Below are 19174 nucleotides of genomic sequence, written 5' to 3' on the forward strand. Positions count from 1 at the left end.
AACTAGCCTAATGGCTAGATCTCTCCGTGAACTTATACTCAGGAATACGAAAAAAAAAATGTGTTGACGGACGAGCTACGATAATCTATAAGTACCTAGCCATTGCTATAAATTAAAATCTAGATTTTTTACTTACTACGACTCATTTTCATTACTACTAAATTCTAATATTTTGTGTAACCAGAACGCTAGCCAAAACGAAGACAGGTGATAGTATACTGATGACTACTGATAAGGTGCCATAAAAAAGACGAAAAAATATTAAAAATCCTGCATTTTTTAAAAGCTCATAATATATTGCAAATAAAACATCTGACTGACGCTAGAGGTCAACGAGCGGTCTGTAAATAGGTAACTCGAAGTCAATGCCACGTCATAGGTGGGGCATTGGCCCGAGGTTTGCACGCTATACACTATACTAAAACTACAAGATAAGGCAAATGTTTATTCGTATTGGATAGATCACTAGGTTTTTGGTAGAGTTCTGGTTACCCTTAGGTATCTGCTTCAACTTCAATGAAGTTTCACTTCTCCCGCGCTCAATGTTTTTTATCTATACTAATAAATAAAATTGAAGTGTCTGTCTGTAATTTCGTAATAACTACCTCATATTAAGCTCATAGGGTTATTTGAACGATACCATAACTGAATCACCTGGTTTTAAAATTTTTGTCTGTCTGTCTGTCTATCTGTCTGTCTGTCTGTCTGTCTGTCTGTCTGTCTGTTTGAAAAGGCTAATCTTTGGAACAGCTGAACCGATTTTGACGGGATTTTCACAGACAAATAGAGGATTCACCAGGGCGTAACATAGGCTACTTTTTTAACCGACTTTTAAAAAGGGAGTTGTGTTTTTCTACCTATGTACATCGAAATCTCCGAGATTTCTGAACCGATTTGCGTCATTTCTTTTTACATAGAGGAACTTTGCGACATTGTTTCATAAAAAAATTGGATTCCAACTCCTCAATCCTGATGCTGCAGGGGATCTGACCAATCCACGCGGGCGAAGCTGCGGGAATCAGCTAGTTTTTAAAATAAGTCGGTTTCGTTTTTACCATGACTCTTTCGTTAACTTTTCTCTTGTTTGTAGGTTGGTTAAAGTCGAGGGATTTTTCGAATCTTTGAAAATCACTGGCCTTAGTAACATGGTTATCAAACATGTTCACTACAACATTTTCTTTAGAAAACTTGAATTTTATATTTGCTTGCCAGAACTCAGTATGTCCGTTGGTAAGTGATTTATTGATACGTAAGTACCTTGTCTGCCGTGCCGTGATAGGTTAGTGGTTAAAACGTCCGCCCGCTATTCGAGAGTCGGGGATTCGATCCCGGGCCTTTATCTTTTCGGAGTTAGGTGCGTTTTACGCACATGAATATCACTTGCTTCAACACTGAAAGAAAACATCGTGAGAAAACCTGCATCTTGAGAGTTTTGCATTGTTGAGAGGTAACTACTCATCGAAAATTGGCAGTTAAACGCGAAACCGACAGATAACAGTGTTTTTTTTTTAAATTTTCAAACTTAATGTAGTACTTATCAAAAAGTATACTATGAAACGCGCATATCATATGTGCAACACGTCATACTTATAGCTACAGATGTACTATTAAAAATCATCCCACAACAAAGGTTCTATAACAATAAAAAAAAACTGAAATTAGTAACACTTTAAAACGACTAAGTCTGTTATTTGTCGACTAGTAAAAAACGCTATAAATATAGTATTAAAATTGAACCTAATTGGACTGCGATAAGGCACAAATTTTAAAAGCTAATAACAGCATGTCGGTGACGCAGCCATGGCCTTGTTTCACTACAAAAGTGTTTTTCGTTACAGGTAAACATGTTTTACGAGTAGTTATTGGAGATAGAGGGGGTGAACTTGTAGTGGCAGGCAGGTGGGTACTAAAGCTTTCTTTATTCACAGAGATTTGATATTGATGGTCATGTTCGTTTACTGCATAGTCTGTGTACATAATAATTGTAAGTTCTCAACTATTTATGGGGTCTTCGTCTGCGATGGCGTTTGCTGGCGCGCGTGCTGTGCTTGTTTAGAGTGTTTTTTTTGTTAAGAGTGGCTGGTTTTTGTGTTAGTTGGTGTTTTTTGGTGGTGGAGCTGACTGGGAAGCGCTCTAAAGGGGCGCCGCGCGTATGTCGGCGGGCGCCGGCGCAGACGGAGTCCATACTTGTATAAATTCAATAACTTGAAAATATCACAAACTTGACATTGGCTAATCAGAGTAAAGCCAGATTTAAGAAAGAAAAAAAAAACTAATTATGGAGAGCTCTCTAACAATTTCCGACATGCAATGCAAACAAGTACAATTTTAAATTTATACAATAACAAATTTAATTGATTATTATATGTAGGATATATTAAATAATTATTTTTAATTGTATCTCTCTCTCTCTCTCTATTGTAGTCGCTGAATTTAGTGATGCGGATGACGTTGTTCTGTTCTTGGAACCAGGCACTGTTACGCCAATCAGCATTCATTGTTATATTATATTATTATTATCTAACATCATATTTTGTTATATTACAGCATCAAAGTTTGTGATATCTGCTTGAGAGGTGACGCTCTTCTGTTATTGGAACCAGGCACTGTCACGGTTATCGACATCGATGTGAACTTCAGAGTGGGAAGCATTGATGTAATTTTTTTTTAAATTTTTTAACTTCATTTTTTAAGATTCAAGCATCCGCCCGTCAGTCTGTCTACAGGCCATACCTAATCTCGTGAACCGTACTGCGTATAGAGTTGAAATTTTTACAAAATGTGTATTTCTATTGGCGCTGAACGCCAAATAATAAAATTTCAATATGCCACCTTGAAAAGTTAAAAAAAAGCGTATTTCTTCTACGATATACGAGAGCGTACGAGTCCAACTCGCACTTGAGCAATTTTTTTAGCTTTTGGCTATAACTTCGTCCACGCGGACATACCTAGATTTTTAAAAATGCTGTAGCTGAAAACAAAAATCTAGAAACCCGGACGAAGTTATGACAGCGACTAGTTACAAACATACCAAATTTGAAATCATAATATTACTAGTGATTACTCTCGGTTCCGCTCGCGTGGGAAATTCAAACAATCCAGTCTTTTTCCTTTTCTACATTATAAAAGGAAACTCTGTACAAAATTTCAGTTTTCTAGGCTGGAGGCCCAAGGATTTGGCGTTGATAAGTTAGTCAGTGAATGTCTCGGGGCTTTTCTTTTAATTTATTATTTATTTCAGTCAAACTTGAGAGTGGTATGGAAAAGCCTGGGATGTCTGATACCACGTGATCTCTCACAGCGCGTGAACAACTTTTTTAACTGGAATATTCCCCTTTACTTGGACAAATACTATGTGAGTGTATGAGTATCCATTTTTATATTTATCTACTGGGCCAACCCCGTTTCACCCGGGATATATCTGGATTGCCACGTTTTGTCAAGCAATTAAATAATATTTTTTAACTTTACGAAATCATGAGGAAACCCATATGCCTGAAATTTTCCATAATCTCTCAAACGCGTGTGAAGTTTGCCAACGGGCACTTAGCCAACGCTGTGAACTTTAGTCTAAGTCTTTGATATTGTGCATTTTGCCTACTACAGGACACTCAGTATAAGGCTAAGCGTATACTGACGCGCAGGCGACATAGTTCAGAGTAATGCATGGCATAGGCATTAGGCATTACGAAATTAGATGCATGTATCACGAAATTAGACGTTTACACGTGCAATTGATAGTGAAATTAATGTCGTGAAACTAATTTCATGCCACTAATTTCGTAATGTAAATTCCGCTCAATAAGTGGTAGTGTTAGTATATCGGACTTGATAGTTTTTTTTGGATTTTCAAATTAATTGTATTACCTAGGTATAAAACAAGATATTATAAACAGATATAGGCAGGTATATTATTGAAAGCGCAAATAATGCGCGCAACACTTCATTCATACTTATAGTTACAGATGATAGTAACATTAGCATGTCGGTGACGCGACCTTGAAATTTTTACTTATTCCACAATCATCCAAGGTACCTAAAGAAGTTGTCACTTCCAAAAAAATATGGTTGATTGATAATTTATATGATAGATTATAATGTTATGTACCTACATTAATTTATTTCATGATATTTTTAACACATTCTTCTATTTCAGTATGTAATCAACACAATTATCGGTGAAGGAATCAGACGGCTTGTTAACTGCTTCTGGTAAACATCAGGATTTATTTTGAAGCAACTTAGTGCCTAAATATTGATTATATTTTATTAATATTATTATAATTTTGCTGAGTTTCTTGCCGGCTCTTCTCAGTAGAATTTATTTTCCGAACCGGTGGTAGAGCCTGTTGTGGTATAAATATCCAACTTGGGCTTTTTCAATTAATAATTAATTATTTATATGTAATGTATTTTATTAATAAAATAAAAATATTTTTTGTCACATTTCGTTTTATTTTCTCTATGTGTCATGAATATGAAACTAACGAACAACTCTGTTCGCATGGATTTAGGTTTTTAAAAATTCCACTGGAACTTTGAAAATGCCTTTTTAGAACACTCCTAGGAGTACTCAAGAATTATTATCTTCAAGTTTCAAATCTCTAGGTTGACTGTGCATTCTGTCAGTCAGTCAGTCAGTCCGGGTACCTACTGATTTATCATGAAATAGTTTTGGGAGTTGCTTTTACTTGAGTCAAACGGCTTTTATTAGGCGAATACTTGAATTTGTCCTATTAAAAAAACTTATACCCACGGGAACGAGGTCGCGGGCATCAGCCAGTATGATAATTTTACCCAAAAGTGCGAGGGAATTTGCGATTAAATCGAATATGACTCAGACCGATATCTGAGTGCCAAAATCTAAAGTTACGTTAAGTTAGATTAGAATAAACATGTTTATGGATTATTATAATTATCATTAGCAAGTGTTTCAATAGACTAGATTTTTTGGGAAAAAGAAAGTTAGCTCGTTCCGCCACCACATTTGCTCAGTATTTTATCATTTCACTAGATTTGTTTAGGGAAAGCAATAGGGAAAGGATTAAATTGAGATGTTATTTTAAGACCTGCCGCGATTTCATCATATCCCTAAGGGATCAAATCGAGGTTTAGGTATATTATTTCTCTCGACATGAATATATTCAAAGCTTATGTCAAAATAGTTCTTAATTCAATTACTTAATAGGGGTTTTTTAACATCCTGTATTTAGGACAAAGTACTTGATAAAAGGTAAGTAAATAATTTTGATTACACCTGTTTTTATCAAGTAATATTCTATTGTCGGTGTACAAGTAGGTACGTTTTAATTATTTATTTTACCGTTAATTATTTGTAATTAGTTTTGCTATCGGTAAGTCTTTCATCTAGTCATCTGTTGATAAACTAATATAAAAGACAATGCCGGAATTTAACCATTAATTATATTAATATAGCATTGGTTCCTTTTTTATGCTGCATTTAATATATGCACTAAAAACTTAAATATTTTAATTTCTTATTTGAGTTTTAATATCATATAAGTAGATAAATTTATTTTATTTTTATAAAAATAGTAAATAGACGTAATGATTGCTGTAAAAAAAATTATGAATTACAGTGAATATAAATAAGCAACAATAAATAAATAGTTGAAAGAACCCTTTATTTTGATAAGAGGAAGCTAATAAGGGCAAGATGAATATAAGGTTCTCCCACTTTAGGGGTAAAGATTCGAATGAACTTTTGCTTTTTGTAAAATTTACATACCTTTGACAATGTTAGAAAAAAAAAAATTAACAGCGGTATAAAAACGACAATGGCTATTACCTCTACTGAGGCTCAGGACCTGAGTAGAGGTAATAGCCCGAACATGTACCTCTAACTTTTCGGTGCTATGTGCGTTAAGGCAATTAAAATGCTTATTGCATTAACGGTGAACGGAAACATCGTGAGAAAATTGCATGCCAGGAGAGTTCTCCCAAAGGTGGGTGAAGTTTGCCAATCCACACTCAAGTTTGACAAGCGCGGTGGTGACTAACTCCTCTTCATTCTGAGAGGATACCGTGTTCAGTAGTGAGCCGTTGAGGGTTGATAATGATTATGATGGACTATGGCGCTTCTCATTCTGAGAGGAGACCCGTTTTCAGTAGTGAGCTGGCAGTGGTTATTTTATTAACTTAATTTTAATGGGGCTTTTGTGGCGATGCGGTGGGTTGAGTTACGAAAGTTAGGCAAAATAAAACTGTTTATTTCAGGTATCAAAATGCGCGCAGCGTTACTTTTCGTCACCCTTATAGGTTTTGTGACAGCAGGGCCTTTAGTTTCTGAGCAGAAGGTTAATTTGGAACAAATAGACACTGGTAAGGCATATTGCAATTATTATTTATTTAATATTTTAAGTTACGCCCACAGCATGTTCATAAAACATTTAAAAATACAATAGGTATAGTCTTATTCGCACTTATGGGCACACACAACCACAAATTCACGGTTTTCAGATTTATTCCTTTACTTGCGCAACCTGCCAACTAGGTCAACGGGACACAACACAACTAGGTTTTCTTGACAGACACGACGGAAGGACGGACTGACAGAAAGACAGACAGACAGACAAAACAGTGATCCTATAAGGGTTCCGTTTTTCCTTTTGAGGTACGGAACCCTAAAAATGAAGGTATATGCTTGAAATAGACATCTTAAATGTATCTTACTATCTTACTATCACTATCTTATCTACAATTTAGTACTAAGTAGCAGTGTGTGCAGCAATTCTTCAGAAAAATTATGAAGTGTATCAATAAATTCAATGTCATGAGCACTAATTACTGATAATTACTGATAACTCGTCTGGCTTTACAAAGAATAGCCAATGTCAAGTTTGTAGTTATTTATTTGTAACAAGTTAGCTAAACTATACAAGTATGTACCCCGTCTGTGCCGGCGTTCAGTCGCCGACATACGCACGGCACCCCCTTAGAGCGCTTTCCAGTCAGTTTTAACAAAAAAAAAAACAATCCAAAAAGGCAGAGCACGCCCGCCAGCTAACACTAACACAGACGAAGTCCTTTTGAAATATTGCGCATTTCATTCTGTCACCATATGCGCAACACGGTCCTAGTATAGACTTCTGTGTGACTAGTGCTTTAATAAGTAGGGTACTTACGGAAATATGAACTTAACTTTTGTGATTGTTTATCATCATTAATTAAATCAACTTGTAATGTTATCTTTATTTCAAATGATCGATGACTACGATTAATGAAATTAGACATACCTACTGTATATTTGCTGACCAAAATTTAATCAAACGTGAATGATTACTATAATACTAATATTATAATAACTCAAAATTTAAAAAACCGCCGACACAAAAACCTCTATAGGAAAACTAGAAAAGAGCTGATAACTTTCCAACGGCTGAACCGATTTTCTTGAACACTCTCGATCAAGCCACCTTTCAAGCAAAAAAAAACTAAATTAAAATCGGTTCATTCGTTTAGGAGTTACGATGCCACAGACAGATATACAGATACAGAGATACACAGATAAACAAATACACAGATACACAGATACACACGTCAAACTTATAACACCCCTCTATTTGGGTCGGGGGTTAATTAATAAGAAAGTATGTACTGTTTGTTTGCTGGTTTGTTGGTTTATCTTTCAATCACACCGTAACAATGGAGCAACGGATCAACGTAATTTATTGCACAGATATAACTTACGGAATACCTTAATCTTCAAAATCCCGTGGGAACTCTTTGGTTATCCGGGATAAAAAGTAGCCTATGTGGCTCTCCAGGTCCATAACTATTGCAAAAAATGCATTGCTCCGCGGTGTGATTGAAGGACAAACCAATGACCCAACCATCAAAACATTCGCATTTATAATATGGGTATTGATCCCTTGTGATGCCTACGAAATGTTTTTTTTTTTCAGCGGTCGGCGAAAGGAATGGGCCAATAGAGACCGCCATTTTGGATTTATTGGAAAGCCTCAGGCAGTTGATGGTTGATGGCACTGACACGATTCCACCCCTGGACCCTCTCGTCGTTGGGAGAATCCACTTAGATGATGAAACTCTGCCTCTACCGGGGTGAGCTGATATAGTTAACAGTTAACACCATTATTTTCATCCTCAACCGACGGACGTCTATTGCTTGATATACCTAACACCCGTATTCACAAACGTTACTATAAGGTCTCATAGTGCGCTCGAACGCACAGTGTTGAGTGTAGGTTCCACCAATCGGATTACTGTACCACGTCAATTTACAATGATCTGATTGGTGGAACCTACACTATGCGTTCGAGTGCACTGTGAGACCTCATAGTAATGATTGTGAATACAGCCGTCAGTCTCTTGTAGGGACATCAACACACCACGGTCTTGTGCCGCCTTTGCGGAAAGCAATGTTTTATAGTACAAGTATTGGCGAAATCTGAAAACCATGTTTTTATATCACAAACAAAGTTATTTCTTGTACGATGGCACGGAACCCTTTGTGTGCGAGTCTGACTCGCACTTGACCAGTTTTTCATTCTTCATCTCATCTACGTTTTCATGAGATTTTAAAACCATGAAGGATGAAAATAGGATACATACATTACAATACATACAAAGCTGTCTAATGTACTTTGCAGGGCGTTCATCACACTGAACGATATGATCGTAAGGGGCATCAGTACATTCCGTGTGGATGATATCCGGCTATCAATGGCGAGCCTAATACCATTGCGTCAAAGACTGGACTTCAATGTTGTGATACCAGCCATTGACGTTGAGACAAGTATGGTTATTCGCATTTATACTATTACTAGTATGGATGAGTAGGGACTTATCAAAAATAAACTTTTTTCAGGCAGCTACGCGCTATTTTTGAGAATTTTTGGTGGTGATATTTATGGAAAAGGTGACATGAAGTAAGTCAAATGGATCCCTGTACTAATTCAGACCCTCAAAAAAAACACACACAGTATTAATGTTTTTTTTTTAGATTAACTATATCAAATGCTAGAGTTAAGGGCCATGTTACAGTCGGCCTTCGGCGTGACAACGGTGTATTTGCCACCATTACTGCTTGCCGAATCAGCTTTACACTTGATTCTTTTGAGGTACCCACATTTCTAATTATTATTATTAAAGCTTCTTGTTTTATAGAATTACTAGATGATGATGAATCAAAATCCACGCGGATGAAGTCTCGTGGATTTTGGTTCAACATCATCAAGGGGTTTTTGAAAATCCCGTGAGAACTCTTTGATTTTTCGGGATAAAAAATAGCTTATGTTGATTTTCGGGACGCAAGCTGCCCTTATGCCAGATTTCATATAAATCGGGTAAACTAATGAGCCTTTAAGAATCCCGTGGGAACTCTTTCATTTACTGGGATAAAAAGTAGCCTGCGTCCCCGGGATGTAAGCTAACTCCGTACCAAATTTCATCAAAATCAGTTAAACTGTTGGGCCGTGAAAAGCTAGCGGATAGACAGACACACTTATGCATTTATAATATTGGCATGATTTAAAGCCATCATAGCCCAGTGGCTCACACGTCCACGTCCTACTCGGGAGACTCACACACAAAGAGTACCGTACCATCATACAAGAAATTACACTTTGTGATGAACCACAACTTCACGGTTTTTGGATTTTTCCCTTTACTTGTGCTATAAGACATTGCTCAAATTTTTTTTTTAAAGACATTAATTACTACCTGTCAAATTTGATTATTACCTGTCAAGTTTCAAGATTTTAGGTCAACAGGAATACTCTATATAGACAGACGTATGGACTGACAGACAGACAGACGACGAAGTATTCCTATAAAAGTTTTTTTTTTCTCTGGAGATACGGAGCCCTAAAAATTGAATGAAATAAAATATATACAACCTTTAATAGTTTGTGAGATTAGCTCGAACAGACAGACGAATTCGGCGGAGGGACTTTGTTGCATAATATTGTGATATGTTTTCCTATTTTATTTCAGCCCGTAATTACTGGAATGTTTAACGATGAGGCCAGTAGTGAATTTGTATCCAGATTTTTGAGTAATTTGATACCTGGAATGTTGGAATATTTCGAGGTAAGCTGAGCAAACAAAATAATAAATAATAAAGGATGTTAAAATAAACGTAAGATTAGGTATGAAGATTTATACAAACATGAAAATCTATGGATTTAAGAAATAATATTGCGTATTCCACAATGACACTGTAAATTTCACTTATTCTGTGCTAAAAGTACTCTGTTTCCATCCTTGATTGGCAAGCTACTGCGTAGTATTTCACCAAAATCGGTTAAAAGTATAAGTCTTTAAAAATCCCGTGGGAACTCTTTGATTTTCGGGAAAAAATGTAGGGCCGATTTCCGCCCTCAGGATGCAAGCTATCCCTGTAAATTTGTACCCGGTAAAATCGGTAAAAAACGTATGGGAACTCAAAAGAATGCAGACAGACAGACAGACATAATATAATATTATACTACACTATAATAGTGTAGTTTGGATTAATTGGTAAAGACTTTTTTAGCATATAGAAAAAAACAGTTTTCGAATTGAAACGAATCCTTAATCTGTTCATCAGTAGATATGGAGTACTTAAGTTTTTTTTTATAATGAAACAATTATTTTCAGGACGATATTACGAACATTTTAAGCTCAGGTATGCTAATCATCGGAAATTTGATTCTGGCTAACTTGGACTTGGGGAACTTGCTTCCATCAGTGGCTCCCTAAGAAAATTAACCACACGACCATGATTGACTTAGGTACTATAAATTATACCAGTAAGACAAACGGGCACGGCCGATTTTCCAATTTCGTTAATTTAATAACTGAAGAATACGTTACCTATTGGAAATCTGCGAAACTGGATTTTTATTCGGTGGTTCAACATAACCAATGTAATTAATTACTAGTTAAACCAATAATTTTTAAAGTTTGACTGACAAAATTAAGTTAACTTAGTTATTTATTTTGTAAACTAATAATTTATAAAATCAAAAATATCTTTTACATCTTAAATTTTAAATGTTTGATTGACAAAATTATGTTTAGTTATTTATTTTGTAAAATAATAATTTATGAAATAAAAATAATCTGTTACACGCAATTTTAGTTTGATTTTTAGTTTGGTTGTTGTTTGATGAATTGATTTTTATTTACATTTCTGTATAATATTATTTATAATAATAATAATAATAATAATAATTTATTTATTTAGGAACAATTTTTTACAAATTTTACAAAACAGGTGTGTACATAAACTTGATCAGTTTTTCCGCACACCTGTTATAGGTGTCGTCGACAATGTGTAGTGCACGTAACAATAATTTAATCTAGTATAACAATTTCTACTAGTACTTACTACTAAACTTATAAACTAACATTAGGCTAAATATGGGTTATCAATAAGAATTATGAATATATGTAGGTAGATAAAAAAAAAAGTTGGTAGGTAGGATGGTGCAAATAGCGTAAGACGTGGTAAAACCAGTTGACGCTCACTCACACTACTTCATGTAATATGATATCTTACTAACACTACTTCGTGTGTGATTTATAACTTTTGTACAGGATGATTTTGTTTTGTGTACCTAAGTGCAATGTTTAGGTCAAGTAATTCAACTATCAATTATGATGCTAAATATTGCTTGATATTAGTATAAGTTAGTGGTAAGTTAAGTTGTTAGTATTATTATTTGCAAGTTATAAGTATTATAAGTAAGTTTAGTTGTTAGTATTATTAGTGAATTAAGATATTAATATTATTAGTAAGTGTTAGTTATAGTAGCAAGTAGATATTTATTTCTAAATTCAATATTTCGATAATTATGGCACGTTATTTACAAAATTAAATAGGTACAATAATTAAACTGCATAATATACAGTTTAATTATTATACTTCGAAATTATAATTTGTTGGTAGTATTCCTTTAATTTAACTTTTATATTTTTTTGATTTATTACGTCGGTTAATGACTTAGGGAGCTGATTAATTAAGTTAGGTATGACGTAATTCAATCTTCTTTTTCCATATAAGTTGTTATATTTAGGTAAGAGGAGTTTAGGGTTGTCAATTCTTCGAGCTGAATATGGGGTCTGCACTTTCCTTAAGTTTTCATTAAAATATTGTTCAAGTAATAATGTCAGTTCTGTTTTTTCATGTACTGGTATTATTTTGCAGAAAGCAAATAGTTTACGGTAATCATCTTTATGAGCTAATTTGATTTTATTTGGAACTATTTGCTTTAGGATGCGTATTTGAAGTGCAAATATTTTATCCAGGTGAGTTTTGTATGTTCTCCCGTAGCTTGACAACCCATATGATATAACTGATTCAGCCAAAGATATGTACAGTAATAAGAGAGTTTTGTATGGTATTTTAGATTTTATTAGCGAAAATTTAGCTAAAATCCCTCTAAGCCTGTCACATACATGGTTTACGTGGTCTGTCCAGTTAAGTCGACTGTCGATGACAAGCCCAAGATAGGTGTGCTTGTCAACTACGTCGATTGCATCACAGGTACAAGGTGTCAGATTCTTAGCGGTATTCACATGAAGGCAATGGTGATTATGCGCTATTAGTTTAGGCTTGTACGAGCTTCTATTGTGGCTGGTGCTAATGTATATCAGTTTAGTTTTGCTGGCATTGAGCACCAGCCCAGCGTCGTGAGACCATTTTGCCAGCGAGTCGAAATCAGCTTGAAGTTGCGTGAGCGCCTCTTCTATATTGTCGGCCGCGGCAACTAAACAAGTGTCGTCTGCAAATTGGTAGATCTCACACTTCTTTATGGTGTTGGACAGACTATTTACGTAAGTAAGGTAGTGCAAAGGTCCTAGTACAGATCCTTGTGCCGTTCCTTCCGTTACCTGTACTGGAAGACTATCCTCGTCACCAACTCTTACCCTGTAAGATCTTTCTTGCAGGTAGTTTTCACACCATGTGAGTAGCTTACCTCTAATTCCATTGTCTTCTAAGGTTTGCAATAGTTTATTATGTCTTAATGTATCGAAAGCCTTGCTGTAGTCAATGAATACGGCCAGAATATGCTTTTTATTGTCAATATGTTTGTATATACTATCTGTGAATGCTGAAAGCAGTTGAGTAGTGTTCTTACGTGGTTGGAATCCATATTGATTGTTTGTTAGTATGTCATTGCTATCATAAAAATTGTGTATTTGATTACTTATGTATTTTTCGACTATTTTGTCAACCGTAGGTAATATCGTTATCGGTCTATAATTATCACAATCCAACCTACTACCTTTTTTATGTATTGGTCTTACAATGCCAGTTTTTAGTTCAGTGGGATACTTACCTGTAATTACGCTTGCATTTATCAGGTTCGATAGGATTGCTTTAATTTTTTCACTTAGCATCTTTATGTCAATAGCTCTTATCCGATCTACTCCTGGTGCTTTATTACTGTTTAGAGATTTAATTATTTTTTCTACTGATTTGGGATCTGCAGGCTTAAAGCGCATGGTGACATTTGCTGAAGAGCTATATGTTGAATTATCGAGCAATGGTTCGGAGCATTTAGGAATTATCCGTTTGACGCTATTGTTAAACGTATCCGCAAAATTGTTTGCAATGTCTTTGCAATGACCACCAAAGGTACTTTGCAGTACTTCGTCTATTGAAGACTTCATTTTGCCAGTTAGCCTATTCAATATACTCCATAGATTTTTAGGGTTATTTTTGTTTGCGATGATGTCCGACTTTGTGGTTTTATTTTTAGTTTTTTTAATTAACATATTCGCGTAGTTTCGGGCTTTATTGTATTTTTGTTTTGCGATTAGATCATTTGTGTTTTTTATCCATTTTATGAACAAATCATCCCTATACTCACATGCTTGAATAATTTTTTTATTGATCCATACGTTTTGACTTCGTACGTTGTTAGGTTTTATTTTTATTTTATATTCAGATTTTTTGTAGCATTCCGTAAGTCTAGTCTTTAGGTAATTATATATAGATATTGGACACGTCATGTTATTTGTAGGCCCCCATTCTATCTGTTCTAATGATGAGAATAATTTTTGGTTGTTAAGACAAGTTCTATATTTCGGAACATCCTGTGCTCGAGCGCCGAGGCAAGCGAGTATCACCGCCCGGTGGTCAGCCAGTGTCGTACCGATCGCCGCCGTATACAGGTCTTGTGTGCGGGATCGAGCATAAATGTGATCTATACACGATTTGCTTATTTTGCCATTACATAATTCAATCCTAGTATGTGCAGTGATCCCACACATAAGGCCTAGGCTGTGCAGCATGTTACTGTATTTATGTTTTATAGGGTTGTCTAGTCTCAGATTTATGTTAATATCTCCTAGAAAGTAAAAATCTGTGGTTTTTGCGAATTTATCAATAGTGGTAAAGAGTTCGTCGATAAATAGATTTTTACTTGTATTAGGAGGACGGTAAGTAGCACAAATGTTCGCAGTGTAGTTAGAAGGGGTGGTTATTGTAAATAATATATTTTCGAAGTAGTTTGTTCTAATATTTTTTATGCTACATTTGTTTTTATTACGTACATAAACGATAATGCCACCGCCCCTTCTTGACTTTCTTAGAGCTGTGAACATTTGATAGCCATTTATATTTATGATAAAGGCAACTAATTTTATCAGATATATTAGCTTCGGTGAGGATAACTACGTCAATACATTTATTTGAAGTAAGTATACACTGTTTAAGCGTGGCGAAGTTTTTTATAAGAGATCTAATGTTGAAATGTACACACAATAGGTTTATGTTTGTATTAGAGATGTTATTTAAAAAGTCATTAATATTCATACAGTCCTATAATTCGTAGATTTCGTCTAGTGAACTGTCCATATTAAAACGCAGGTATAACTTTTTTTTTTTTAATGAAATAATATGACTAACAGATAATGCCTATGATTTGTTCTTTATGAGGGCGTTTACATCCGCCATTGTTCGTAAAATATAGGTTTTTGAACCGTCGTCTTTGCGTGCCTTTACGAATCCTTTTTTAAACCATACGTACTTGAATTTCTGGTTAATCTTTAGTTCTTGCTTAGCCTTCCACAGTAAAGTCTTGTTGGTTTTCGTCATTGCTTCACTAATGTAAACTATATTCTTATTATTTTTCTCGGAGGGGCAAAGGTCCACTACCATAGTTTTGATGCTTTTAGCAGCCGTAATCCATTGTTCTTGAGTACATTCGTCTTGTAATTCCACTCTAATGTTCGGCGGTTGTTCTTTCTTCCCTTGGAGTCTTCGTGAGCTTTTTATACCTCCAGTGGGTAGTTGGAGTTTCAGGGCCACCTTTTCCAATATTTTACTGTCCGCTTCTATGCTCTGGTATGGTACATTTGCAATCTCCACTGAATTTGTAAGCTTTTCTTGCTCGATTTCTTGTAACCTTTGCTCGAGGGCTCCAACACGAGTTTCTAGGTTATTATTTTTATTGGTTAGCTCCACATTTTTCCTTTCGAGTACTTTAATGGTTTGTTTAAATGCGTCCATACACTCCACGACTTCGTCTAGCTTTCCACTATGAAACTGCAATGCCTCATTAAGTTCACGCATTTCGCTTTTAAGGCTATCGTTGTCAACGATCCCCCGTCGATTTCCTACGTATGATATTATTGTTCTTATCTCTATCTGCCCTGGTTCGTGCATTCTCGGTTCCTAGATCGGTACATTTGTGATAACCAATTGAAATTGCTGTGATTGGCTGAATTTACCATGTTCTTGCTGCGACAGTGAGTTTGAGCCACTAGCGGAACAATGTTAGCCGGTCAGAAATGATTGCAATTAGTCAACCTGTTTGACGTCCGTGTTCTGTTTTCGATTACAAAAAAGAAAAAATTGTTGTTGCAATCATCAATTTTAGCAAATAGTGAAAGAGAGTCGGCCAATCAGAGGTCACAACTACCGTCACACTTTCTGTCACACTATGGCAGTAGGCATACCGAGTAATGAAAACAATTTTTAAATTCTGTCTAGGAAGTAGTAGGGTTGCCACCTGCCTCTTTTTGATTTACAGGCTACCACCATCAAAAATACGGGGTTTAGATTTGAAGAAATTTGAAAATTTGAAGTATTTAAAGAAATAGGCGGTGGTTCTCTCTGAAATGCATGGAAAGCCTATTTAGATATTTTAGTTTATTTGTAAGTTTTGTATTTTTTCTCCGTATGTTGCCGTGTCTTGATTGGTGAACTGTGTTTGCAATGTGGTTTTAAATAAAAGATTTATTTATTTAAATAGCTTTTAAAAACTCTTAAGTTTTGTAAAGCAAAATGTTATACATTTCATGCATACAATCTTTTCATTTCAACTTAAAATTACATTTAATTTGTAATTCCACCTTCACAGTATCAATACTATGGCCGTAGCCAGGAATCGATTGCGGGAGAGGTTTTATCAGGGCCGGAACTGAATCCTGTCATGAGGAAAAAAACATTCGCTCAACTTTATGGGCTAATTACCTGGTTAGTGGAATTTTGCCTTTCAATTTGTCAGTGAGATAAAATACAACAATAAAAAAGCGCGAGCGCAGTGAGCGTAAGTGTTTTTGGTTCAATACAGAAAAAATTAAAGTGAAAGGGAAACGAGTTTAGCCATAGCAAGATTATATTTTTAAAGCTTCCTATCCATACTAATATTACGAATACGACAGTATATCTATTTGCCTATCTACCCTTTCATGGCCCATCTTCTTTACCAAAATTTTGGTACTTACTATTCAGAGGTAACTTGCATCCCAGACATTTTTTTTTAGGCGGCTTTTTAGCCCGGAAAATCCCCCACGGAATTTTTTAAAATCTAAATTCATGCAAACGAAATTGCGGAGTTTACACCAAGTAATACAAATTCAAAGCGCGAGTGAAGTGAGCGCGAAATGTTTGATATATTTCCAAAAAAAATTGGTAAGCAAATGCAAGAAATAGTGTAAGTATTATTTTAGGCTTAGGTTTTTGACGGCTTCCCAGGCGCAGTCGCCATTTCAACATTTCTGATCTGGTGGGAGGCTTCGGTCATGGCTAGTTATATGGTTAGTATGGCCCTAACGGCCAAGAAATTAGACTGCATCATCACTTACCACTAGAAAAGATTAAAGTCACGGGCTAACTTGTATAAAAAAAGGCTTACATCCTCAAACCAAGCCCCGCTGCCTTGGCTACGACCATGATCAATATCGAGTGGGTTTCGGCTACGCATTGCCACAAAAGGAAAATATTCTTTCTACTGGACATAACGTCAGTGTTTGATTTCGCCAGCCAGGTTTCTGTATCCCGAAATACGGGGTAACCAGTAAAATACGGGGCCTCTGGCAACCCTATTCGGAAAACACTGTCACATTCAAGTTAATGTCAAATATTTTGTTTTCAATTACAGAAAGCTGCATCAATCATTATTACAATATTTTCTTTGTTGTGATTGGCTGAATTTTTGAGTTTGAGCCAATAAACAGACTGTTTGCCAATTAAACGTCATAACAATATAAATGCCAGAAAGTTTAACCAAATAAAACAAACTTAATGAGAACCTAGTGAGAATGCAAACGGCACACAATTTATAATACATATTATGTTAGTCGTATATAATAGATATTATAGTAGTCGTTCACTTTGGTAATAGTCAGATTGTCATCAGTAAAATTGATATTGGTTGATGTATCGTAAATTATTGTTTCGGTGACAAATATTTTTATTATCTATTTATCTTTGAACAGAATGGAATAGAATGAAATGGAATGGAATACAATGATAAATTTTTATTCCTGTAAACTTTTAGGTAAACTTCAAAGTGTTTTTGGATGGTCAGACAAATTTACCACTGGTTCGGAATGCCGTTCCTACGTTTTCTAGGGTTTCGTACCTCAAAATGAAAAACGGAACTCTTATAGGATCACTTTGTTGTCTATCTGTCTGTCTGTCGTGTGTGTCAAGAAAACCTCTAGGGTACCCGTTGACTCAAAACCATGAAATTTGGCAGGTAACCTAACTGCGTAATTTTGGGTAGTTTTTTTAATCGATAAAGAAAGTTTGCGACATTGTTCAATAAAAAATTTGGATTCCAACTCCTCAATCCTGATGTTGCAGGGGACCTGACTACTAAAGCTAATGGGATTTAAAAAGTGTCGATTATTAATTGATATTGAAGGTATAGGATGCTGTAAGAAATTGCATTCTTAAATCCTGGTGATCCCTCGGGATTTGAAAAGGATCATCCGTTTAAATATTCTTACGTGATACAGAAACAAGTTGCATCCCGGGGACGGGCTATTACGGAGAGGCAACTTTTGTTCTGGGAAATGAAAGGATCGGGATTTTTAAAAACCTAAATCCACGCGAGCGAAGCTGTGGGCATTAGCTAGTTGTAAATATATTTAAAAGCTACTATAAGATAATAGATAAGGTACTTATTTCCTTATATTTTTATTGTATGGCAGCGCGCGGTTTTAAATTATAAATTGCACGTCCTGTCCTTTTCTGTAATACATTTTTTTTTCAATATCTACCGCTTTATCTCATAGCAAGAGTCCGTAAGACATAATACAGTGAAAATAGGCAAAATATACAATTTTTGCAGTTTCCACGTCAGTACCTGTCGAATTTTTCTAACAGTGTAAGCAGCAGAGCTGAGTTTACCATCAAGTGTTGATATGTGGGTGTTCCATAGAAGCTTTGCATCTAACATTATACCGAGAAACACGGGGTTCTCCTTTATTTTCAACATAATATGATTATTTATCAATGAACTTATGTCATTTAAGGTCCTGGTATTGGGCAGTGTGAATTCAACACACTTAGATTTCTTTGCATTTGGAAGTAAATTGTTAGCAATAAATCAGAGAGTGACCTGTGATATGGCATTACATATAGTATACATTGTCAAAAATTATAATATTAAAGCTGTGCGTATTGCGTGAGGAATTGCGTATTGCGTGAGGAATAGGTGCAACTTGCAGGGTTTGATGCATGCGCTATTGCCAGCAAACATGAGACATATTTTTATCTACAGGCAACGTCTGAGTAGGTAACGCATACGTCTAACGCAAGTTGAAATGTACCAGTGTATTTAGTTAGACCTATCGACAAGTTTGGAGTTGGGTGCAGTCTAAATGTGGCCCGTGTGTTTAGACTGTCAGTTTCTGTCAGTTTCACGTGTCGTCCCCCGCACTTCACCACCCCGCTTGCACAAATCGA

The 19174-nt window shown here is 35.5% G+C and overlaps 3 protein-coding genes across 3 annotated transcripts; 2 read left to right on the top strand and 1 right to left on the bottom strand.

Moving 5' to 3' along the window:
- The first annotated feature begins 1153 nt into the window (after window positions 1–1153).
- LOC123864415 lies at window positions 1154–4243 on the top strand. Its single transcript, XM_045904811.1, has 5 exons — window positions 1154–1230; window positions 1839–1899; window positions 2548–2656; window positions 3242–3355; window positions 4157–4243. The coding sequence occupies exons 1-5, from the start codon at window positions 1221–1223 to the stop codon at window positions 4214–4216; spliced, it is 354 nt and encodes a 117-aa protein (XP_045760767.1). The 5' UTR covers window positions 1154–1220; the 3' UTR covers window positions 4217–4243.
- A 1049-nt stretch (window positions 4244–5292) lies between these two features.
- LOC123864208 lies at window positions 5293–10905 on the top strand. The gene is made up of 8 exons (XM_045904483.1): window positions 5293–5354; window positions 6238–6342; window positions 7926–8082; window positions 8631–8776; window positions 8849–8909; window positions 8984–9101; window positions 9976–10071; window positions 10621–10905. Exons 2-8 carry the CDS (start codon window positions 6246–6248, stop codon window positions 10720–10722), a joined length of 777 nt encoding a protein of 258 aa, XP_045760439.1. The 5' UTR covers window positions 5293–5354; window positions 6238–6245; the 3' UTR covers window positions 10723–10905.
- A 3979-nt stretch (window positions 10906–14884) lies between these two features.
- On the bottom strand, window positions 14885–15547 carry LOC123864226. Its single transcript, XM_045904512.1, has one exon. It carries the CDS (start codon window positions 15545–15547, stop codon window positions 14891–14893), a length of 657 nt encoding a protein of 218 aa, XP_045760468.1. The 3' UTR covers window positions 14885–14890.
- Between the last annotated feature and the right edge of the window lie 3627 nt (window positions 15548–19174).

The sequence above is a fragment of the Maniola jurtina genome, chromosome 4, assembly GCF_905333055.1.
Source record: "Maniola jurtina chromosome 4, ilManJurt1.1, whole genome shotgun sequence".
Classification (NCBI taxonomy): Eukaryota; Metazoa; Arthropoda; class Insecta; order Lepidoptera; family Nymphalidae; genus Maniola; species Maniola jurtina.